We start from the raw sequence: 26,565 nt of genomic DNA, 5'->3' as shown, positions 1-26,565 counted from the left end.
AACCCAGGTCACGCGTGAACGATATTTTTGAAATTTGAACGGAGTTTTGAAATTTACATGTCAGTTTTGAAAATCGCCAATGAGATTTCAGAGTTCCCGTATAAATTTCCCTAGCTTATTGACGGTATAAAGCTATGAATTTTTCTTTACATTGCAAAATTGAATATTACAAGAATAACAATTGTTTCTTAAGTATTTTGAATCTTTTTTTCAGTTAATGCGTCTTTTTCGGAACGATTTCCAGAGAAATGTCCAACATTCCATTCACATGTCGGACATTACAAAGAGAAATTCGAATGTTCATTTCATTCTTGGAAATACTGTTCACGCGTGACCTGGGTTGACTGTAAATTTTCGATCAAATTTTAATGCAATACTAACTCGATTTTCTTATATTAAGCTTTGGTGACCTGTGGTAATTCAAGCATCGGCGTGTCAATTGTGCATAGTGCAATTGTGCAATTTTTTTCTTGCTAAAATTAATATCTAAAGTTAATAAGAGACACACTAAAGCGACTGATTTACCAGTTAGGTAGTATACATGTAATAAATGGAAGGCCAGCAAGCTGTTACCTTTTTTATGTGTGCCTTATACAAATCACTATATTAACAAACTTGGAAACCAACCTGATAGGCTCAGCTTGGGCATACATGTACATGTACATGCGTTTCAGAACTTTTATTCAAGAGATGTTTAACTTCAGCTGTATGGGCTATTTTTAAGGCAACACTGATGTTGGAATAATTTTTTAAAGTGCACCTAACCCCAAAATGTGTTTTCGCTTAAATAAATATTTGCAGCTGTTCGAAACGCATTCAGCCTTTCCACGCCTTTTTTCAACCAAATCTTGACTTTTTATAGGCTGTAAAAGTTACGAAATCTAGCCATCATCTGTCCCATGACCGAGCTAGTAAGGGGCATGAGTCTATTCCTTACTTGACGTCACAAACTGCTTTGCATGCATTTTCACAAAGACTTAATACGATGCAAATCAGTGTGTGACGTCAAGTAAGGAATAGACCCATGCCCCTTACTAGCTCGGTCATGGGACAGATGATGGCTAGATTTCGTAACTTTTACAGCCTATAAAAAGTCGAGATTTGGTTATAAAAAGGCGCTAAATGGCGCAATATGTTTCAAACAGGTGCAAAGATTTATTTAAGAGAAAAATACATTTTGGGGTTAGGTGCACTTTAACTGAAGTAGTGTGTTACATGTATAATCCCTCGAATGTTCTTGAACAACAGTGTAAATACTCTGTAATCAGTGAATGAATGCATTGCAGTTATGTGTACACACGTTAAGCAGCTGCAAAAAGATAGGTTGAAAAAATGCTGAAATCTGATATGAACCCATGACCTCTTCGAGGCCAGTGCAGTAAAATAAGCCAACAGAGTTACATGTATGAAGTGAGGTCCTTTTTGTTAACCACTTTTTAGTGAAAAAGTTTCCTCATTAAAGATTGTCATTATTATTATTAGGCCATTTTCATGATGGCATCATATTACTACAACTACAACTATATCTAGATCTATACAAGAATTACATTTAAGTAATTCCAAATAGTTCTAAAATGCATTTTAAAAACAATCTACCTATCAGTAAGAATTGATAAGAATTGAGTAGAAGAATAGTCCCAAATTACCAACGTTAGAGGAACTTTGAGACACTTGGTGTTGTACAAAATGTAGAGCAGTTCAAAGAGCTGATGAAACTTGTTATACACTGGGTCAATTGGGTGAAAAAAAAGATTTAGCAAGGAGATTTATTTTTCCCTTTTCCTGTTAAGGGCTAATGAATGGTATGTCAAATTTGATGAGTTGAGATCCAAGTGTTTTATAATAAATCCTACCTTATTATGTTCAGTGAAAGTCACTGCATGCAGGCACCACAGAAAGAAAGGAGAAAAGCAAAACCAATGACAGTACTTTTCATTAAAGTTTTAGGGAGGCTAATTGGAAGATTAAACGAGACTTACCTGTAAGTTGAAGTTTGATTGAGATTCTATCACATGATGGACAGAGCAAGGAGATCACATGAGATACATGTAGCATAGCGCACGCGCAAGATCATTCTTAAAAGGTGTGGGTGTGAGAAGGGAGGAAACCCCAACTTACCCCACAGAGGAACAGCAAGTATGTTCCAATAAGTGAAATATTTGCATATAACTCCTATAGGGAGGGAGAATAGAAAGGGTGGGCATGTGATCCCCTCGCTCTGTCCATCATGTGATAGAATCTCAATCAAACTTCAACTTACAGGTAAGTCTCGTTTAACCTTCCAATTCTATCACATGCCTACCAGAGCGGGAGATTCCATGAGACTCTAAAGCCTTCGAGCACCCACATGCAAATGAAGAAACTGGAGGTGTATAGTAAGATGTAAACATTTACTACACCAAGTTATCTGTTATGTGCTTCTACATGTAGCATCACAATGGAACAGTAACCAAAGAAAATTTTTTCATGAATGGTAACCCGAACCTATAGGGAATAATACATGGGATAACAAGAGACTTTGCAAGTCTAATGTCTCAATATCTAGCAGATGCCATACTGTCATTACTTGACATGATGGGTTTGTCATAGAATTTCCGGAATGTATCAGCAGTACTCCAGCCAGCCTGGGATAAAATTTCATCGAAAGGCACATCCTTCTGCTCAGCTTTGGAAACACTGGCTGCTCTTGTGCTGTGGCTTGTAAACAGCTCAGTGTCGATACCCGATCTTTGCAGCACTATTTTAGCCCATCTAGAGATTGTGTCTCTCGATACTGATTTATGCGGTTTAACAAAACTTATAAACTCGTGACTGGTGTTCATCACCTCTGATAGTGTGTGTACGTTTGAAGTATTCTTTCAGTGTTTTAATGGGACATATGGGGCAGTCCTGTTTGAAAGCCTGGATAGTGATAGCTGATGCTGGTTTTCCTGGTTTGCTTGTTTTGGTGTGGCTAGTCAGGTTGAAGACACAAGATGTATCACTAAGATGCATAGTGGTAATATTAAGCAAGTGTATCGATTGTCCTCTTTGTCCTGTGATCAGTAGGAGTAACATAAGCAGCTTGAGCGTCAGATCGTTCAATGTCAACTTCTCTACTGGGTCCAAGGTGGTCAAGTAATTTAGGACCAGTGAAACATCCCATATTTTGTTGTACCTAGGATGAGGTGTTCGTTTTTCAAAACCCCTTTCATAAATCGTACTGTACGTGGGTGGGAACCAAATTGCTGCAGATATTCATGTGTAAAATTGACGAGAGAGCTGATCGGGCAGTGTTCAGTGTGGAGGAGCTAAGGTGTTTGTCATATAAGCCCGCCAGGAAATCTAAAGCTTCGCCCATTTGTGTGGAATAGCAATTAATTTTCCTTTCACCACAAAACTTGAGCCACTGTTCAATGTAGGTCTTGTACTGAAGCATCAGGATGCCATGAGGATGTAGGCAACGTCACAGGGAGCCCACACAAACGGTGTGACTGGCGACTGTTTACAAAATTTAAAGGATTGCTATGGAAATATTATAAGGTTCGTATTATAGCCAAATGTTACGGGAAATGTTCATCTGGAAAGTCACAATAAATGTAAACCTACCTCAATCGTTGTGCTTTGTCGTTCTTTTGCCTGAAAACGGCGAATTTAGGCGATTTTGAAGGTTTTGCTTTCGTCGTTTACCTAAGCGCTTTTCTCTCTATATAACGCTCAGGTAAACAACAACAGCAAAACCTTCAAAATCGCCTAAATTCGCCGTTTTCAGGCAAAAGAACGACAAAGCACAACGATTGAGGTAAGTTTACATTTATTGTGACTTTTCAGATGAACATTTTCCGTAACATTTGGCTATAATACGAACCTTATAATATTTCCATAGAAATCCTTTAAATTTTGTAAACAGTCACCACACCGTTTGTGTGGGTGCCCTGTGGCAACGTGCCCAGAAATGTTGTAGTTTGTGAAGGAATTCCTGAGACAGTACATACCATCAATTTCAGTTTTCTCCACAGAGGCTGGGGTTTCAGATGTCCTGGGTGTTGAAGGAGGTTCTTGGCTGGGTTCAGGATCCGTAGGTTTTGTAAACATGCTGAAGAAAAAATGGGAACCATGGTTGGCTTGGCCATAACGGGTCAATGAGAATTCCTGTTGCCTTGTCCTTGTTGATTTTTTGGAGGTATCGTGGGATCAGGTTGAAAGGTGGAAATGCATAAAAAATGAAAAGGATGCCCATTTTGTGAAAAGGCATCTACAACAGAGCACCCTGGGTCTGGTTTCCAGGAACAGTAGGTGTCAAACTTATGATTGAGCCTTGTGGCAATCAAATCTGTTGTAAGGTCAGGGTATTCTGCAATGATTTCCTGGAGAGCTCCAGCGTTCAAAGCCCACTCGTGCTCATCATTGAAATTGCGCGACTGTTCATCTGCATCGATATTTGATATTTCAGGAATATAGACGCGGCAGAGACCCATATCTCCCGAGAAATTGACCATTCCCAAAGGTCGTTAGCTAGTTGGTCCAACTCAAGAGATTTAGAACCCCCAATGTTATTAACAAAGGCGACTGCCGTTGTGTTGTCTAACTGCAGCTGAATATGTATTCCCCTAGTATGATCTGCAAAGGATTTTAGGCCAAAAAATGCAGCCTGCAGTTCTAACAGATTGATGTGCCTTAAAGGGGCAGTATCATGGGAGATCGATGGGAGATATCATGATTTTCGGCCAAAATTCACTAAATTTAAACTTTGAACACTGAGTTAATTGATTACTCAATCGCTAATTTAAAGAAATATCAATAGTGATTCTAAGACGAAACGTTGAACCAAAATATAGTACAACCAGCGATTTTTAGTGCGTTACAACGGCGAAATTTGAAAACGTCTGCCAGACGTTTTCAAATTTGAACCCCTTTCTATCTTGGTTATCTGCCGGCGAAAATATCCTTGGATAGTTTCTTTGCATTCTGATAGTCTTTTAATGGACTTTTGTCATTAAATCTTGGCTGCTATCAACCGAATAGCATCTTTCCGATTTTCTATGTGTTACTAAAAATAGCGTGATACTGTCCCTTTAAAGCCTCCGATGGGGTCCACCTCCCCCCAATCTTTCTTCCATGAAAAACTGCTCCCCATCCCTTTTTGGAAGCATCTGCCTGTATAATCATTGAGGGTGTAGGGTAGCAGATGTGCTTCTGGACCCGTGGTGTATATGTAATCCACCAAAGCAGTTCCTGTTCAATTGATGCCTCAGACAATTCCATTGGCATATTAAAATCCCCTGCATTAGCTGCAAGTTCATTTGTTTTATCGTGTTCAAGTCCTCTGAAGTGGAGAGGTCCATACTCTGCCCCAGGGAACAAGGCGACGATGAGGCCAATTGCCCTGGCTACGTCTAAAATTAGCAGTGTGGCCTTCTGTACCCTCTGGCGGCAAGCTTTGACAATCTATCTATCTTTTCTGGTGTTGGTGAGATTGTCATTTTTACTGAATTGAGAATAAAACCAAGGAATTTCAGTGTTTGAGTAGGGATAAATACTGATTTGTTGGGTTGAATGTAAAAACCTAGTTCGGTGAACAGGTTCACAGTGCTAACAATGTTAAGCTTGCATTCATCCCCGGTTTCACCTTGCAAATTTATAGGAGTCATCAATATAACCCATGCTCATATGGCCCTGGTTGTGTAGTGTTGAATGAACTGGCTTAAGAATCTTTGTAAAATTGCGTGGAGCACTCGAGAGGCCATTAGGGAGGCAAGTATATTTCTAAAGGCAACCCTTAAATTCAAATTTCAAAACATTTTGGTGGTCTTTCTGTTTGGGTACGGTGTAATAGGCATCCTTTAGATCCACCGATGCCATATAACAACCTGGTTCAATCATTTTTGTAACTGTGTCAAGAGTGTCCATTTTAAAATGATGGTGCTCCGCTGACTTATTAAACTCTGTAAGGTTGACGGGATCACTCGAAAAGACCCATGAGGTTTGGGTCTAAGAAAAATTGTAGATATGTATTCAATAGGTTCATGATGTGAGCGTTAAATTTGTTTACTCCTTTTTCTAGAAGGGTTTTAATTTCCTGTTGAACTATAAGCTCTTCTTGAGCATTAAAGACACTCGGCCTGTAATGTGATTGACAGGGCACAAGGCTTTCTTCAAAAGAAATTTTTACAGCAGATACATAGTCTAATATGTTTATATCAATTGTAATTTTACGCCAACTGAGCAAACACTCTCTCAGATTGCCTGCGTGAAAGGTCGTAAGGTCGGGTAAAAATTCAACATTATCATGTGAGCTTACTCCAATGTTTACTGTTTGTTTATGGTCCCCTCTTTTTTCCGAGGAGGTTGGCCTTTGGATAAAAAATCGTTTCTCTCCCGATAGGGAGCATAGCGGTTGTTGCTGTGGTGTCCGTAGATTTTTCTACCGCCAAGACGATTATTTCTATCACGGCTGTGACTAGCCCGTGGGGCAACAACAACAACAACAACAACACTTAACGGGGCTGAGGGACGCACTTTTTTAGTGAGTCGGTTGACATCTGTGATGATGTCTTTTGCCAACTTGGAGAGGTCTCTGAATAGATACTCGTAGGTCTGGTTGACCGGTGAGCTACTGCATAATGCAGCATAGTCTTTATTAAGGTCATTCTTCATCGCTCGCGGTCGGGCGGTGTTAAAATCGTGGTGACCTTGAAGTGTGAGCGCAATGGCATCAGTCATGAACTTGAACAAATCCTTGTTGTCCTTCAATGCAGATTAAGGACTAGGTCTGTTGCTTTCATCATGGCGACTGCGCCCCCACCAACGCATTCTGCGATTTTTGGGTCCTGGAGTCGTTTGTCCTCGACGTAGCGGATATTTGGTTTCATATTAGGTGATTTACACGTGGCGTTCTGAGGCCTGTCATGTTTTGTGGTCGAGGGTAAAGATCAATCTTCGATTGGATCTTCTCGTCCGGCAACTTCTCTTTCAAAAGAGAGTTTACGATACCTGCCAGACCCTCGCTGGCAACCGGGCCAGTTTTCTCACTGGCATCTAGATCGCGAGCGATATCAGCCAAAACATTTGGTTCTGATGACCCGCTAGCTGTTAGCTCGGCTACTCGTTCGTCGAGTGACTCCGTGACATTGTTTTCCCTCTCTTAGGGGAGCCGCCGCTAAATTCAGCGGGCTCACTTTTGGCCAAGATATTCTCATTCATCTTTTTCATCTCTTGAGGAAGAGCGGCGAACATAGAGCCTGCAGATGTAGCGACCGGTGTGCTTTCTAACCTCAAAAGTTCGTCTTCACTTGGGCTGTCCGCGTCCGCCATACTCAAGTTTGGGCGGGAAACCGTCTGACTTCAACTACGTTGAAGTGCGAGTAGTGACAACACGTAAACAGTTAGATTAAAATGGGGTCAACTACGTTGACTCACTGTATGCTTATGTGAGTCTTACTGCATAAGACTAAGCAATATTTTCAAGCGAAATTCCAACGACAATGGTCCAGACGTGATCTCGCTGTTGATGCAAGCTATGCAATCTTGCGTGTGCGCTGCGCTATCTCATGGGATCTCCCGCTCTAGTAGTCATGTGATAGAACTACAGTCGAACCTCCCTTTGCGACCACCTCTTGCAAGCAATCAGTTTTCTAAAATACCAAAAGTTTACAAGTCAAAGCACTTTAGCTGGAACCTCTTGAACATGTAAGCTAAAGCGACCGCAACCATTTTTAGAGCAGAAAGTTTGGCATTAATTCTTTAGTTTTCAACCTTTTGTAAGTGACCACTTGACTGATAATAACGTGTGGCTGTAACATCGTATATTGAACGCAATGCAAACCTACGTCAGACAACACACAAGTAACCATACATGTAGATTCAAGTACAGTAAGAATTTCATAGTTTTGTTTAAGACAACAGTAATCTTGTGCTAAAAGGCAGTCTGCTCAAGCCCTTTTTTTAGGTCATTATTGTTCTAATTATCTGATTTGATTATACCATTTCAAGAACCTCCCGTAAGTGTTCACCCAAAATGTCAAGACTAAGTGGTCGCTTAAACAGGAGGTTGTCGCATACATGTAGGAGACGTCAGACCATAGGGGGCCTAAATTTTTCTTCATTGGCATAATTATGGTAACTGCAGAGACTTACCCCATGAGCCAATTCTCATTCTAACCCATATAATAATTTTTAGTAACCAAAAAAATATTTTAACTTGAAATTTCAATTTCAAAACCATTAATGGGTTGCCTCTGATAATCTTACCCAATATGGGGAATGGGATAATTCTCATCAAAAACTACACTTTGTTTTCATTCTTATCAGGAAAATATAGAATAGTTTCAACTTTCCCAAAAAATTCGATTTGTTTTGGAATATCTCACCAAGAAATTCACAAAATCCTATACAAAGTCTTATTAATTTTTATAAACAATGTACTGTATAGGCTTACCGACTCATTTTTGATGTCGTCACAAAAACTAAATTTATGAAGTTACGGGATTTGTTAGTTAGGAACCGAGACAAAATTAGAAGGATTTGTATGGAGTCATTGGGGCATAACAGAGCTTATAATTATATGTCGCCCCTAAATTGCAATTAGATGCTGATTTTTGGTAAGTAGGCGTTTTTCATCATGCTCTTTCCGAATATACTATATTTGTGGTGTCACACTTTAGGATACTGTTTTGACACAGTTTAACTGTGTCAGACTTCAAACACTTATACACTGTGTATCACAGTTATTGTGTTAGGACGCTATTGATGGTCATTCTGTGAATTCATAAGATACATGTGGATGTGAAAAGGTGAAAGTATAGATGCAGATGAAAACTGCTTAAGTTAAAGAGGAAGTATCACGAAAATTTGCTGTCATTTCAAAACCCAAAAATGTTTGACTGTTAGCAGAAACAACAAAATAATTGTCAAGTTTGTTAAAAATTATCACCCCAGTACAATAAAACTGTCGATTAGTGCCTCTGGCCAGAGACAGGGTAGGCCGGTTTGGATTGAAACTTGAAAAATATTAGGCTAATGTTTTTCAAGTTTTCGCATTTTTGTTTCCAAAATGCGCTAGAACAGATCACAAGTTGTTTCTTTCAAGAATATTTTAAAAATATTTTGTGCAGCTTGTTGCTGCACTAGCCTCTTTAGTTATGCTAATCCTCAGCCACATGTAAGAAAGGAATGAAAGGATGTTGCAAAACCGCTACATTGTAACTGGTGTTTTGAGTTAAGAACTCTAAGCTTACGTCACAAATGAAGGGCTTGCTGGAAAAAGGCCATCAGTGAATGATTTGGTCTTCAAATCCAAATTTCTCTAAATATGTTCTACAGTACATGTAGTTAATCGTTGTGATTTACATGTTAGGTGCCTGGTGCATTAGTTTCCAATACTTTCCAGCACTTACAATTTAATGCATCAGTGCTCTTTAGCAACAGTAATGGTTTCAAGCAGTTGCCTAATTATTGGTGAACAAGTTATAGATTTTTTTTAGACTTTATAGGTTTGGGTTAGGGCTAGGGTTTATAGGTCAACATAGCAACAATTAAACATGTTAAAGACAAATCTTAAGACCCACCTTCAGCCAAAAAGAATTGTGGGCATTTGTTATTTCGACAAACGCTTCTGTTTCTATTGTTCAATATTGGGAGTGGGGAGGGGGGGCATTAGGGGTCAGGTATTTATTTTCAGGTCCCAAGAACACGGGGTGGGCGAGGGAGAGGGTGGCTTTAATTTTTTTAAATCCCACAGTGTGTAAGTTTTAAACAGAACTTCAGTTACAGTTACCTTTTGTGAAATCTTCCATGCACCACACCACAACTAATAAAACAGGACTATTAAGCTTTGCATCACAAAGACATTGTAATAAATGAAGTTTCCGTAGCACAATAATATATATGCATGCTTTTGAAGACCATATTTTTTGTGGACAAACAGACTGATGTTTTGAAAATTGTTACACCTAGTTTTGAACTGCCTCTTTTCAGTTTTCCATCATAGTTGGTTGGGTTGGTGGGAGTCGAGTGTATGAAATAATCTTACCTACATGTACAAACTGGGGGCTTATTAGAGGGGGTTCTTCATAGGGAATTCACTGTATTTTAACAAGATGCCGCCAAGACAGATACACAAGGACAGTTGCAGTAGGGTCAGAATAAGCAGCAATACATGTACCTTTCATTTCCATTAAATGATTACAATCCAGTTATATTAACCAGTCATGCTCATTTAGTTTTGAAGTACAATATCACATTGTCAGTCAGTTTTGCTTCATTTTCTCTTGTCTAAGTATCTTTGTATCAACAACTCATAAACAGCACTCTCAAATTGTTTTGCCAGCCAACATTTTTCCGGCGCCCCACAGATGACGATTTCCCACTTATTTCACATTAACTTTACTCAAAACCCCTTTGGACTCTGGACTTTTTTGGTCTTTTTCCCTACTACACAAAATTTTGAGAGGGCTGTACAGCATTGCCAAACCTAACCAGAATAAACTCTTTTTTTTTTTTTTTTTTTTTCAGATAAAAGACTGTACCAGCAAAGCAGCGGAGAAGGCATAATTCAAGCCCTGGCTAATTTTACTTGGCTTATTTACATAATTACATACGTTTTTACATGATGTGATTAAAAAGGGAACCTCTAAATAAGTAAAACATAAATTTCCGTGGAGCCAGCAGGCAGAAAATAACTTTTATGAAGGTTACGACTTTTTTATAGTAAGCATGTTTCGGATGAAACTTCATCCTTCTCTGAGTACAGATGGTGTTAGATGGTGTGGTACAAATACAAGAGGAACAATATAGCTAATTACAACGTGACAATAAATATACATGTAGAGCATTTAACTAATTACAGCTTGATAAGAAAAGTAAATATACAGCTAATTACGACGTGACAATAATAAAGAAAACGGAACGGAAAATATATACCGAGTAGACAAACAAAACTAAATACATGTTGTTATTGAATGATTGAAAGATTTACATGAAAAATTTCCTTGTTGGGTGTTGGTTTTTCCCGTCCCGTTTTTTCTCCCTTCCCGTTACAAGGAAATTAAGGCTTAGTTTGGAATTCTAAAGCATAGGGATTTCACACACGGTAAAAAAATGCCATTTGACCAAAAGTGATGTTGTTGACTACGAAGTTCATATTTGACCTTTTTTCTATTGACTAGTTGTTGCTGAGGATAGGGCCCGCGGAGTGGTTTTGGAGTGTGTGTGTGTGTGTGTGGGTGGGGAGAGGGGTGGGGCGCAGAGACAACTAGGGGTTCTGGGCATGCTCCCCCCAAAAATATTTAAACTTAAGACTTCTGAAATGGCTATAAATGCATCAATAACAGTCAACACTAATGTAAATTTTTAATTGTATCAACTAAAAATGTTTAAATAGAAGAAAAGGTTCTCGCAGTTATCTATGTAACAAAACTGTTTGCGAGGAACCTGAAAAAAAATTCACACATTTTTACTGGGTTTGAACCCATGACCTCTGCGATACGTATGCAGTGCTCTACCAACTGCGCTATCAAGCCTACTGGGAGCTGCATGCTCTTGTTCTGAGTTCATAATATCATAATATACCGGTGAAGAATGAATGAATATGAATATAAAGCATGTTACACATATTATGTGTAACATGTATAATTATGTACTGCGGATGAAAGATTAACTTAGAGGGAAAGATTCGCAGTTATCTACGCAACCAAACTGTTTGCGAAAACCAGTGATAAACTGTGAAATAAATGTGATGGTATATTTCCAGCCTGGTGAATGAATGAGAATGATGTATTATTTTTAGAAAGTGACACAGGCATACTCGGAAAAAAATCCGAGTGCTCCTATCAGGAGTCGAACCTAAGACCTTCCGATTACTAGTAATCGGAATCGCATAGCGTAATCGCATAGCATGAAGATGTCGGCAAGATCATTCCCAAAGGCTTAATTATCAAATGTAGACCAACGTTTGAATCATCATCCTGTGAACAGTTACAGCGTCGATGGACAAAATTACTGACAAGAACATCTCGCGAAATGATTAAACTCCTTCAAATACAATGCAAGAAACGCATGCACCGTGACAAGATTATTGACGATCACACTAAACGTTTTTTTAATACAGACTGATCCCAAACCCGGACGATTTGACATACTACCCAAAATACACAAACAAGGTAACCCCGGACGTCCCATTGTTTCCAGTAACTCTCACCCTACAGAACGCATCTCTCAGTTTGTCGACTATCACCTCAAACCTCTGGTACAGACTACACAATCCTTCATAAAAGACACTACATACTTCCTTAACAAACTCCAACAACTCGGACAATTACCCAATAACGCCATTCTTGTCACTCTGGACGTTTCTTCTCTCTACACCAACATACCTCATAACGAAGGCATCAACGCGTGTCGACACTTCCTCGAAACACGTAACCGCAACCCCTCTACCATAAGTTCCGAAACTTTATGTGACCTCATACGCATGATCCTTACCATGAACAATTTTTCGTTCAACGACAAACACTATCTAAAGACTCACGGAACTGCTATGGGAACCAGAATGGCTCCTTCTTACGCCAATTTGTTTCTTGCCAAATTTGAGACGGACGCATTACTACGTGCTCCATTTCAACCATACATATGGTGGCGCTTCATAGACGACATCTTCATGATATGGACACACTCTCTCGACGACCTCCAAACCTTCACTACTTATCTCAATAACATTCACCCCACTTTTAAATTTACATCCAATTATTCTCTCACATCTATACCCTTTCTGGACGTCAGTGTGTCTCTCTATAACGGCACTATCACTACCGACCTTTACACTAAGCCTACTGACAAACATCAATACTTGTTACAATCTTCATGTCATCCTAGACACACTAAGAGAGCCATTCCATTCAGCTTAGCTCTCAGACTTCGACGTATTTGTTCTTCTGACGAAACTTTTAAACTCCGAACAAACGAACTCAGAACCTATCTCAACAAACGGGGATACAATCTTTCATTCCTCAACCAAGAAATAGGACGTGTTAACGGCATCCCACCGGTTCCGACGCTATAGCTACGAAAGACACCTCCGACACCAACCAACCTATACGAGTACCCCTTGTCGTCACATACAATCCAGCCCTTCGTTCTGTATCATCCATTATTCACAAACACTTCAACATCCTATCTTCATCTCCCCGCTGCGCTAACGTTTTCAAAGCCGCACCTCTTGTTGCCTTCCGACGGACCAACAACCTGAGTGATTTACTAGTTAGCACCAAACTACGTAATCCCACACAAAACAACCTACCCTATGGATCTTTTCGATGTGGAGACAACTGTTTAACTTGCAACTACATAACAGACGGACGTACCAGCTACACATTTCATTCTACCGGCGAAACTAGACATATTACTCATCATATAGACTGTAACTCTAAAAACGTTATTTACATGGTACACTTGAACCGCTGCCACAAACAATACATAGGAGAAACAAAACGACGACTTAAAGACCGTTTTAACGAACACCGTAGACCAGTCGACAAACAAACAAACAGTTCCAAACCCACCACAGTTTCAGAACATTTTCTCTCTAACGACCATAACGCTTCTGACATGCTACTAATTCCTCTCGAACTCATCAAATCTAATCGTGACAGTGTACACAAAGCTAGAGAGGCATACCTCATCGACAGAGGTCAAACTATTGAACCCTTAGGTCTTAATAAGAGAGATGAGACATGAACATTTTTCCCGTCTTTCATCTTCCTACGTTATGTAATTAACTCATTGTTACGTATTTTGTTTTCGTCTACCACGTTGTAACGTTAGCTTATACCTATTTACCAGTTGTATTTTCAAATTTCAAATTGTAACGTTTTTGTTTATGTAGCTTTAGCCTTTTTTCAGGTATCTATTGTAGCTGTTTAAAATTGTAACGTATCTTGCCACAGGGTCAGTCTCAAACATACCCTGAAGAAGAAAGGCCGTGGCCTTCGAAATATTGGAAAATATACTTCCCTGACCGTGAAATCAGCCTTGCTCTTTTTTTAGATTGTTTGTTTGCGAAAAACCTGACGTTTTCTTTTAACCACCCAGCAGCTTACTGCACCTTGTCACTTGTCGTAGCAACAATTTTTTTTTGGATGATTGCAAAGTAATTTCACGGCACAACTGTAAATTAGTACGTTCTCCACAAAATAATGTTTCTTTTACTTGAATTAGCTAATGTGCTTTTCATTACGTGTAAAACACTCTTCGTCTACATAGCTAATTGTTCGTCGCGACGAGAAACCGTTATTAATAAGTATATCCTACTATCCGTAAGGCTCGGTGTACAGCCTAACGCAACTTCTGCGGCGCCTTAAAATTTAGCAAATCTACCATTTGGTGGTGAAATTTGTCAAAGGAGAAAGATTAAGAAAAGGGAAGATCGTTAATATCCTTGACACACCTTTGACATGAATCGGAGACAATTTGGACGCCACCATTGGATGAAAAACGTGATAATAATAATAATAATAATAATAATAATAATAATGTTTATTTGTGCTTTTTTTCTATTTACATGTTGATTCTTACAATCTTTTAGTGGTGTTATATAAATAAAATTAATTATTAGTTAAATTAATGTGCAAAGCAAGGAAGCTAAATAAACCATTAGGTTGTCTTGTTAGCTCCCTGGCTAATTTAGGTTCTAGATAGCAGGCAAAAAATAAAGAAAAAAAAAATGAAAAAGCAAATGAATGTTCATTCTCAATTGAAGATCATCCTTTTGTGACGATTGGGTGAAAATAATCTTGCTTTGGAAATAAAATTTACCGTTCTTGTATCTGTCCAGGATTTTGACATTAAAAACAGCTTCTTTGTTCCCCTGAACAAAGTCTAAGAGTTATCTCAGCTGATAGCCTATAATGTTAACCATTCTTTGAATCCAACATCCTTCGAAACCAAGAGGAAGATAGTGCGGGCTTGGAAAAGTGAAAATAGGCGGGAAAAATTAGGCGTAGAAAAGTAAGAGGACGGACTGCTTACTGACCAGTTCCAAACAGCCCAGCCAGCACTGCCTCCTGATTGGGCAAGAAAATAGTTTTGTCCTTCCCGCGTATTCGGTGAGCAACATGTATGCAGTAATCTTCGTGTCTTGATATCTGCGTCAAACCTCTTTACTTACACTTTTGACAAGCGTGAAATACGAACACAAGTTCACAGTCTTTGCCTTTGATGCGCGTCGAAGGTAAAGTCAAATATCAGCACTGCTAAACCGTTATATACGCTTATTTAGCGAATCTTATATACGAGAGTCATGTTAACTTCAATAATGCTACTCCATAGAATATTTAAACTGGGGTGAGTGAGCCCTGTAGCCCTTGCTGTGCCTGTCACCATTAGAAGCATTCTGCAACTTTATAGTCTGTTTCAATAGTTTGTCTCGCGTGAAGTAATTCTGCTTGTATTGCAAAGTGACATGTCAAAGTTGCTAGTGATTTTTCACGCATTCTTATATGTGACTTTAGCGAGTTTGGCCCCTCCGTAGCTTAGTGCCAATCCCACTCGAACCCATTCACTCCCTCAGTTTCTACTCTTCACGCAGGGTTGTTCTCTACAAAATTCCCTCTCCCCACCCCACCCCACCCCAACCTCCCACCCTACGCTCTTACACTGGTCGTCTGTCAAATCCCATCTTTCACCTGCCACGGTTACAGTAGTATCATCTTGTGATAATAAAAAATGTGATTATAATATATCGGATGGTCAGTTGCTTGTTAAAGCATTTTATAAGAAACGTCGAACAGCGTTACTCTTAATTTTTCTGATTATAATATAGCATAATACAATTATACACGCCTTTTCAGTAGAGACATAGCATAGGTTGCTATTCCACTGATTCTTGTCAAGGGTGAAGTCAAATGTGGGAAACATTTGAACTAAACCTTTCAAACGCTTCAAAGGAGAAGTCAAATAAGCAAACGGCCTTCCATATGGCTTTTATCATGGTTAAAAGGCGCCGTGCAATACAATTTCACAGCAATGACTGTCATCTCTTCCGCTCATCCGTGTTTTTTTTTTTTTTTGCTTCTCCTTCCCAGAAACTTTAGACCTTTGTCGTTCAACACGTTGAATGCTGCCGTCGTTGAACGGAGTAGAACCCTACACAATTTCAGTTCAACTTGTTGAATAGCTTTTTTCAACGTTAGCATTTAACATGGCATGATACACTGTTAAACATTGACCAAATAGCAGTCGAAATATTTGTTGATCAAAAAACGTTGAACCGTCTGTACGCGATTGAAAGGGTCCAATTGACCATCTTTTGCGAGACTTAACGCAAAAAGGTGGCTCTCCTTTGCAAACCTTTCGAAAGGGCGTTTTGTGTCTGCCGTACACCCTACGCTCTTTAGTCTCCGAGTAGGAAACTGAAATATTTGAAGAGAAGTGAAGGTTTCCGGGCCGGGCATTGTTCTGTTAAAGGGACAGTATCACGCTATATTTAGTAACACATTAAAAATCGGGAAAACGCTATTCGGTTGATAGCAGCCAAGGTGTAACGACAAAATTCCATTTAAAGACTATCAGAATGCAAAGAAACTACCCACGGATATTTTGGCCAGAAGATGACCAAGATAGAGAGGGGTTCAAATTTGAAAACGTCTGGCGGACGTTTTCAAATTTCGCTGTTGTAACGCACTGAAAATCGCCGGTTGTACGATATTTTGGTTCAACCTTTCGTCTTAGAATCACTATTAACATTACTTTAAATTAGCGATTGAGAAATTAATTAACACAGTGTTCAAAATTTAAATTTTGTGAGTTTTGGCCAAAAATCATGATATCTCCCATCGATCTCCCATGATACTGCCCCTTTAATTAAGCTGTGTATCAGTTTTCTTTGGGTTTGAAAAAACGGGAAAAACGGCCATGAAAACTGGCTTTTCCAATCTGTAATCTAGCTTCTTTGTTGGTAAATCATGACACGCTACACTGGCAGTACTGAGCATCTTTCAGAATCACTCTTATAGCGACTCAGAACCACTGAGGCTGCGGGTTTTGTTCCTGAAACTTTGTAACGATGACTTCTATTGATTATTGAACGTTTCTTTCCTTTTTGGAGCAATATATCCTTGCTTGGCTTTCCTTTGCCAGAGTATTCGTTTTGAGGTCCAATTTTCCCACAAGCTGCTAACAGCAAATCCTGGAGACAAACTAATGCGGTCATATTTTTTTAATATTTTGCAAGCAGAATATAGTAGCATGTTAATTTGTGTTTTGTCTGCCCGAACACGCGTTGTTTGAAATAACTCAGCTTGTCTATTTTCAAAGTGTTGGCCGTATGTATTTACCGTCTCAATACTTTGTTTTAAGCCATTGATCTTAAAGTTGTTACGAAACGCCGTAAGCCATGCAGGGTTTTGAACCAATTTTGCAGACTAAACCCACTTAAGGCTGGTTTCCATATAATCGCAGACGATCGCAGACGATCGTAGATCGCAGATCGCAAACAATGGCAGACAATCGCAAAAAAGCCCGGGGGGGGGGGGGGGGGACTCCCATATGAAACAGACGGGGGTGCTCGTCGTCTCGCTTAGGGGTGTAAATTTTGGAATTTGATCTCGCTTAGGGTGTTCCGGGCAAAGGGCCAATATTTTAAGGCGCCAAGGTCTCGTCTAGGGTTCCGTGAAGAAACACAGAATTACGCGAAGAGAAACAGAAGTCAAATTTTCTTTTTAACTTGTTTTCTTTACCGCATTAGGGGTTAAGCCAGACCCGGATTGGTCTCCTTTAGGGGTCACAAAAAGCTTGAGCCACGCCCAGATGGTCTCCTTTAGGGGTTCAATTCAAAATTTCTGACAAGCATCCCCGTCTGTTCCATGTGGGAGTCCTCCCCCGGGCAAAAAAGGCTGTTTCTATATAACCGCAACGATCGCAGAGCCGACCGTAGCCATACGTTTTGGTCAGCAGAAAATGCCAAATATGCACGCGTGTGTAGGCTGAAGAGCAAACAACATCGCAAACGTGGAAGAGCAGAGATTTTGCGCAAGCAAATTAACTTCTTTTTTTGTCGTGAAGTGACGGCGTCATCAGCTCCAAAACCGTTAAAAACATCGGTTTTGGATTCGATAAGGACCGTACGCAGTTCTTATGTTGCGAAATTTGCCCTCCGCTTCCCCGGCCGATAAATTATACTTCTGCCCGGTTTTGTCCTGAAAGTTGGCCTTTTTGTTCTTGTCTTTAAAATCTTGCTGCTGCGATGGTAAACACATTCATAACGTGCAACGTCCTCCATAAATTCCTCGTTACTAACATGTTCAATCTCAGCCATGATTTAAATACAACTAAATGAGTGTTGCTACGTTGACCGTTCCTACAATCGAACACACACGAGCGTTGAATCGTGGGAGAGAACTCGAAATATTATGGGGTGCGTTTCGATCGCGGATCGCAAAACTTTGGTTTCCATATGATCGCACAATCGCAATTGATCGCAGATGATCGCAGACGATCTGCGATCGTCTGCGATCACGATCACCGAAGTATGTTTCCATATGATCGCAGACGATCGCAGACCTTATTGCGATCTGCGATCTGCGATCCGCGATCATATGGAAACCAGCCTTTACGCTTACTTAAAGCTTGTTCCTAACTCATCTCATTTCCAAATTAACAAAATTAGACATTTTTACGACAAAACTTCTAGAAGTATTCGGAGTATTGCTGATATAATGATGACGGCTGATATAATAATTTATTTTGTCTGTAAGAGACAAAAATAAAAGGCAAAAAAAAAAACTATTTGTTAAAAATTTGGTGCCCTGGTAACGTCAATGTCAAGGCAATGAACACTAACTGACCACACCAAATTGTTCCTAGATGAATTTCTGAAAAAAGTCGGCAGGATTAGTTTTCATGGCGATTGTTTAAATATTAACAAAGTTATTCATGCAGGTTGAAAGTCACCTCGGTTAGACCCCCCCCCCCCCCCCCCTTACGGACTAGAGAGGCTTTATTTACTATGCTGCATGCTAGTCGTGGTGATGCAGAAATTTTACTCCGTACATTAGCACTTACAATCACAGCTGGTCATCCAACGAGATTGCCAATACTTCAAGAAAACAAATATATTTGAACAATAAGGCTCGCCTGCTTTATCTAAAAATTAAAAACCTTTTGAAAATAACGTTTAATATAACACCAAGTTATGGTTATTTTTTGTTAGGAACTTGACAAGCAACCAGTTGATGGACCTGCCCCAGGGTGTCTTTGATAACAATACCAATCTGGGGTTGCTGTAAGTGAGACCTTTCTGTAGTAAAGTATCAATAGTAATCCCATAAGGACTTCCGAAAGGAAAGAAGATGGAGGCAAGAACTGAACCTGTGGAATTTAAAATAACATCAACATCAAGAGTTTTTAGATAAAGCAACTCTACATAACGTTTTGTTTAAACTTATTATGTTATTTTTAATGATGTATAGATCTGGCCTTTGCATTTCATAAATTTAACATTAGTCGCTTTGCTGTTTTTAAACAGCAACAAAACTGACATATCTGCATAACGTACAGCGTACAGACGTACCAAGAAACCAAGAGAGGCTTTAATTGTTCCGTCCGACACAAGATTAGGCCTTTTTTTTTTTGTCGTCGTCGGAGAGAAGAAAAACCCACAATTTAAACCTGAAAATCAAAATTACCCTGATTTTGCATATGCATTTAAGGAAGAAAGAAATAAAGGAAAAAACTATGATGAGGCATCTGGCGCAGGGTAAAGAACAGAAAACGAACGATTTTTGTCGTAAGATTTTTTGTAGTTAAACAAATGGAATCTCGGCTACAATTAAGAGTAACTATTAACAATGTTTTCAATCACCAAAGCAAATTAACAGTTTCTGTTCGGGCTGGTGTCTGGATTAAAATAAAACAGCTAAACAGTTAAATTCTGGGGCCCAATACACGAGGCTCTCCTAAGTTACGATCCATCATAACTGTTGTATTTTTTAATAATAGACCATTACTAACAAGGATACAACTCAACTCAGAGGGACTCGTGAATATGGCCCCAGGTGTCTATATGTTATCACGAAGAATTGCCTTGTTTATCTTTAATTTCTGATGCAAGTTAAAAACAACAACAACAACAATTTATTTATAAATTCAGATTACATAAGGGGCTTGTCCCGCAAATAGCCACAAAGCTAGTCGAGGCGGGACAAGACGAGCACGAGAACATAATGGACAAAAAAAAATTACAGTTAATTTCAAACATGCTGGAAAACAGAAAAAAATCTTCGTTTACATAATAATGCAGATTTAGATCAGGCTATGCATCAAAATTAAAGTAAATTATATGTAATTTTTTTGGTATCTTTGATATTGTAACAGAAAAGAGATGAAAAGGGAAAAAGAGAATCAGATTAAACTGGCAAAGAGAAGGACATGGATGACCAGTTTTTCATTTGGTCAATTATCGTTTCCACTTCAATATAGGAGTCTTTGGTTTCAAGTGTATCAAATAACTTTTCTTTTAGGGATTCTTTAAAAGAATTTTTTGCACTTTTTTTAGAGTTGAAGGTATCCCGTTCCAAATTCTGACCCCAACACGCGAGAATGCATTTTGTCTGGCATTAATGCGAGATTCCTTTGTATAAAAATGGTCAGAGGTAGAGGAACGCGTTTTATAAGGATGGACACTAGAAATTCGAGAAAATGGATTCAAAATAATTCTTGGGGCAGTGTTTTCGTTTAAATCAAACATGAGGTTGCAAAGGATTCGCAAAACAAGAAATTATACTGGTAATATTTTTGCTTGAACAAAAAAAGGTATGGCATGGTCGTTTGTTTCAGCAAAATATAGTAGCCGCAATGTGCGCTTTTGAAGAACAAGAATTTGATCAAGGAAGGTTTTACATGCATTGCCCCAAGAAATGAGACCATAGGTTATGTAAGGTGCGATTAGAGACTGATAAATATTCAGAGGAGTGCAATTAGGAACAATTTGCCGTAACCTTGCGATTAGCCTAATTGTCTTACTTATTTTTGTTGCAACAGAATTAATATGTATCTTCCAGGACAAAGTTTCATCAATTAACAATCCAAGATATTTAATTTAATGAAGTTTTAGGCTAGTTTACACTTGGTTTAGGCTATGTTTACACTTGGTTCCCGAGCACGTACGGTGCCCTAGTATGATTCTTGCTGGCAACTAATGTGAACGCACCCTTTTAAGAAGTCCTGAGTCCACGAAAGAATTCGGGCACGATGTCTGTGCCCGGGAACAAGGTCGGGACCTTGTTTTCAGACACCGAAGGAGGCACCGATTTCTTGTGTTCATGTGTTTTTCGTTTATTCCAGTACACTTTGCCCAACACAGTACAGGTTTTTGCGACAATCCACCCTAATCTTTCCCTATCGTCTTCATTCGTGTCGCCTCTTAGGTATTTCATGTACAAGCACAGCATCATATTAGTACAAAAGTAAAAAGCTAGATGAAGCAGTAATCACGAAGAACACATCCCTGTACATGATGAAATCTGTGCTCGGTGTAATAAATGTGTACATAATTACATATTTTGGTACCCAGTGTCTGAACATAGCACTATTTTGTGCCCGGTGCCATACACAATTTTGTGCAACTGAAAAATTCAGTTAAAGAAATCAAATAAATCAAATTGTGTTCTCCAACACAAAATATCTATTTTAAAGACACAAGGAAAGGTCTTTGGAATCAGAAAATAACATTTTGAGGTGTTTTTATGAAATATCTTCCCCTTGCCCCTCGTATTAAGTGTACTTCAAGGCTAAGCTGGCTTAGACTTCACCATTATTATTCAATACACATTTTAATGTGTATTGAATATTGGTATGATTAAAATGGTAACATGGTTGTAGTTCTTATTGCACATTATCTCATACACGTTGTTACTAATTCATGTTTAAATTTCTAAAAAGTTAAATGACTGAGCCACCTAGCAAACCTTACACCTCACCTCAACAAGTAGTAGTTTAACAGGTTTAACACAAAGTACATAAGAAGTCGTATGTATTTCTGACAGAGCACAATATTTATATTCAAGAATGGAGAGAAGGTACAGTAGAATTTCATGAACATTCAACTGTAGGGGACTTGCAGTAAATGAATTTCATTGTAACAAATGAAAGGGGTTTGTGATCTTCTACTGAGCAGCATTAGCTAATCTCTTTAAAAAATAACTGAGGGTGCATGCGATAAGATGGCTTATCAACCGATTTGGATTAAACATTTGCAGTTAGAAGGTAGGTAACAAGGAGTTCCCCTAAAACCTCCCTTTATAACTTTAATTTGGCCGCTCACGATTGTTATGAATTAAGGGTCCGTTTTAAGAAGGCTATATGATTTGCTCACTTGGGTCCTCATTTAGCGTCCGTTATCCATAATGGAGAAAAATCCCTATTATAGAGGTCATTTAATTGGGAATTTGTGGAGATTTCGCCGTGACAAAGCCGAAAAACTTTCCGTAACAGGGATGTCCATACAAGAGACGTGTTGGCAAGGAGAAGTAGGACTGTAATATGATCTTATGATAATGTCTTCCCCATGATATTTTGGTTGCTCGATATATCGATAGTGGTTGGACCTCCCACTCCTTCTGAGAAGCTAAGGCTCAACATCGTAAGCCAACTTTACTATTAAACAAACTTGTATGACCGAAAAGCGTGAGGCTGAAAATGACTCATTGGGGATAGACGCACGTTTGAAAGCTCCGATCCCCAAAATCCTTAACTTCTGAAAAGTCAAACTGCATTTTACAAGCTCTTCTTTTGTTTTTAGCATTCGAATCGAAGGTATAGACAGAAAGTACTAGCCATGCCAATTTAAGTTGTAATCCTAACAGAATTTGGTTTATTTCAAGCGCATTCAGTTCCTGCTTTTGTTTGCTGACATTACAATTCAAAAATTAATTTCGGCTAACAACCCGGAATATTGAGCCAAGTAGAACGTAACGTCATGTTATCCCTACGTCGAGTTTACATGAACAAAGTTTCATCGCAATGCCAGGGGAGTTTCTACAGATTGCTTTAAGATACAGCTGGTTACACACACGTAAGTAATAGAGGATGAAATTGAGATGAAAGATGACGTCACAAGAGGAAATGCCGATGCACGAAATTAGTCGGCTAGTCGCTGTTTGAGTATTGGCGCACGTTTTTTACGCACTTTCGGGCAGCTAAGGGAACTTATTTGTCATGTTGGTCATGTAAATTTTATTTATCTTCGAAGTTTAAGGTCTAAAAATTTCGATTTGAACAAAGTGGCTTGGTTAAACATGTCACATTTGTAAAACAGAACAATTCAGTAAGTGAAACTTGCTAAGATAGATAGTTTTAATAAGATAAATCATTGCAGCACCCGGGCGGCTGAATTACGTCTACTTTATATTATAAAATAGGATACCACGAAATACTAAAATCTAGAACTGATGAAAAAATATGAAACTATACACATCTTAAACGCCTAAAAATTATGTAAAAAAAAATTCTTCGAAAAATTAGTGCTCTCATATGTGATCAAAGTATTCTTGAAAGGCGGAACCCTAAAGTACTTCTTACTGCGCGTGCAGCCTGTGCTGGTGTTTCCTACGTACAGAAGGCTATGAGGTTTTTGAATTTTATCCTGTACGATTTCTCTAAACAGAGGGTTATTGATCTCTTTCCTTGTGCAAAATAATAAGTTGGGATTGCACAAGGCATTCGGGCACATTATACGGAGCGCGCGCTTTTGTAATCACGGCTTTCTATGTCATCAGACAAATATTGCAACAAAAGCATGATGGAAGACTGGGCATACATATTCTACGACTGGCCGGATACAGGTTGTATAGAAAAACAGCAAATAATTCCATGGTAGTTCAGCACGTTTTCAGTTGCTTACTAAGAAAGTATAGTCGAGTTGCTGCTTTCTTGCTTACGGACTCTGTATGTGATACTCACCAGAGTACCTGCAGCCGACGTGGTAAACTTATAAATCACCGGATGAATACTGAACTTCATTACTGAGAACTGTTTCAACCAATTGCACCTGCGAGAGGAAGATATCTACAGCTTGAGGTTCTGTGATGTTCATCATCTTCGTAAACCAAACATCAACTGACCAGACACTGACAAGACCCCATATCCATTTTATAGCCTGCGAGCAAGCTCTAGAGGGAAGGAGGGGAAGGAAGAAAGAGAGCTTGCAGTGATGTCTCAGGAATTTGAATATCTGCATCGAAAAACTCGATGCAAAATGCTGATTGCTGGATATGGGATTTGGTGCTTTCGTCATTACTCTTCGCGTGCGTCGTATAGACATTACAAAAATGGTGGAAGGCGAAGTTTCCGGAGAAGCTTGCGAGAATTTCTCGAAATAACTTAGGTTTTCTCTCAAACTAAGACCGGCAAGGTAAGCCTACCGCGCCGACTAAGATCTAGTTTGAAAAAGTCGCCATGAACGTAAAGTCAGGCAAAAACAGGAGTTTACCGGTAGGATTTGTCCTGGTGTGTCTTGGCGAGTTATTGAATGTTAGTATTTTTGTGCATTGTTTAATAGCCTGATTAATGAAAACACTCAACCGCAGCAGAAGACAGCTGCACTTAAATGGGTTTCTTTCCTTCATATAACTTGAAAAGGAAAGGAAGGAACCACGCCCGTTTTTCAATTCAATTCCATCACATTCTAGGGATTTACGACTTAAACATGGCGCGCGACTGCGTAGATACAGCATTTCGATAAAAACAAGATTATTCAGAACATGAAAAACTAATGAAATAAATTGAGATGGCAACAAGTTTCCGGACTGAGTGAGCTTCATTCATTCTGCAATTGTACGAGTGCTTAGCAATACTCGAGTTACTATACAATGCCGGCTAATTAAACGCCTACATTCCAACCCACCCCTCCTCAAACTCTCACACGCACAACAGAACCAAAATATATCAACGGTAACGATATGTTGGACATATGAAAGCGAACTTTGTTTTCATTAATTCTTTCTGCAAGCCGGTGGAACTCGTCCACATGTCCAAGAACATAGAAGGAAAAATGAAGAGCAAGGAATAGCAGCTGATAAAATAGAATAAAACTTACACAATACGAAGCTATTTGTTTTAATGCCTAGGACATTGGCCTTTGTAGAATAAATCTTTTAGCTTGACGTGGTCATCTCAGATAATGGACTGTAATATTGTCCATTCCACAAATCTAAAGTCTCTACAACTTATCGACAGTGCGCCAGCCCAATTTTCGAATGGATTACTTTATTTGACGGTCGTATCCACTTGTCGAAATGCACAGATCATGGATTACCTTTTACTGATCGAGTCAGATGTAGCTAATTAGAAATATAACATACGTTGGAAATAGGCTTCACATGTAAGGCAAATGCTTACAATATACGATGCTATGGTGTGTCGTTTTCAAATTGGTACGCAAGCACTAAAGCCTGAAACGGATCACGGGTAGCCAACTCCAAGAAATATGTTTCGTAAAATGTTTGCTATCATTGAAGTTTATGGTAAAAACCCTGTGTAAGTAAGTTATCAAAACAAAAAATGCAAGGTAGACCAAAATATTGGGGAGAAAAGAAGGGAAAGTACACTCAAATCCTAAGAAGAAACCAGTAACGCCTGTGCCAATGCTGAAGAAAATTAAAGTTCTGCGGGAAACTGATAAAACGTTATACGAATATAATTTTGAAAGGCAGTTTTCGCCTTCGTACACTTAAGAATTTAACCAAGTTGCTTTTGCCGTCCGGGGATTTTGAAAACGTCACCTTTGTTCCGTTTTGATTTAAATTTGTCATGAAACTAAAATAAAAGGTTTCACAGTAGACCTTTGGGTGATGTAAGCGTATTAGGTTTTTTTTTTTTTCGTTCTATTATAGAGGGGAAAAGGGTTAATCAAAAGAGTCATTTTTGTCAGGTTATTTGTGGAACAACATCCTTTTTAAACCGAAATATGCCATGTTAGTGTCTGTTTACATGGAGGGTGGGTAGCCCTAATGGAATGGTTACCCCTCCAGGAGGGTTCCCTAATGTTTTTTTTCCGGTTTCGTTTACATGCGAGGTAGGGTTACCCTAGGAGGAGGGAACCCTCTCTGCTTGCTCGGGTTACCCTTCTAGGAGGGTCACCATTTTAGTTTGTTTAAGCCATTTAAACGCTTATGGTAGGGTTACCCTCCTAGAAGGGTCAAATTTAAAGCGATCAGATTACTGTTACATGGCTTCGCACGGGTATAAACCTGGAGAAATATTTCGGTGAGCTATGTTGACAGAGCGGCGAATCCAAACCGGAACGAGGGCAACAGCTTGGCGACTGGAAAATATCATTCCCTGATGATGTGATTGTTCTGGAGCCGTACTTAATCAGCCATGCAGTAAATCGAAAGAAAAAAGAAAAGCGGCCAATCGATCAACCCGAAACCGTTGAACTGTTTCTCAAATATATCAAAGAGTAAAATACGAAGTGTGAATTCAGCGGCGTCGATTTCGAAGCGATGGTTTCAGGTTTCCGCGGCTTTTTTGGCAGACATAGCCCTAAGGATAACCCTACACATGTAAAGGAGGGCTATCTTATGACCGTTCTAGGAG

The 26,565-nt window shown here is 39.1% G+C and overlaps 1 protein-coding gene, 1 long non-coding RNA gene and 2 pseudogenes across 3 annotated transcripts in view; 2 read left to right on the top strand and 2 right to left on the bottom strand.

Annotated features, from left to right (window-relative positions):
- Nucleotides 1-10,938, top strand: part of LOC146462788 (uncharacterized) — a 26,439-nt gene extending 15,501 nt beyond the window's left edge. For both annotated transcript variants that reach the window (XR_014857040.1, XR_014857041.1), the window contains one exon: nt 10,492-10,938. This is a non-coding gene — a long non-coding RNA (uncharacterized LOC146462788). The remainder of the gene's footprint in view (nt 1-10,491) is intronic.
- LOC146462787 (uncharacterized) overlaps nt 1-26,565 on the top strand; it is a 225,045-nt gene that overhangs the window by 69,399 nt on the left and 129,081 nt on the right. Inside the window, exon 11 of the mRNA XM_085085071.1 lies at nt 19,181-19,252. Coding sequence (XP_084941197.1) covers nt 19,181-19,252 — 72 coding nt within the window. The remainder of the gene's footprint in view (nt 1-19,180; nt 19,253-26,565) is intronic.
- LOC146462790 (uncharacterized) lies at nt 1,525-3,418 on the bottom strand (annotated as a pseudogene).
- On the bottom strand, nt 5,969-7,293 carry LOC146462789 (uncharacterized; annotated as a pseudogene).

Source organism: Pavona decussata, unplaced genomic scaffold (genome assembly GCF_977016875.1).
Source record: "Pavona decussata unplaced genomic scaffold, jaPavDecu1.1 SCAFFOLD_184, whole genome shotgun sequence".
NCBI lineage: Eukaryota > Metazoa > Cnidaria > Anthozoa > Scleractinia > Agariciidae > Pavona > Pavona decussata.
Note: the sequence above shows the minus strand (reverse complement) of the source record. Positions and strands in the feature narration are given on the sequence as shown.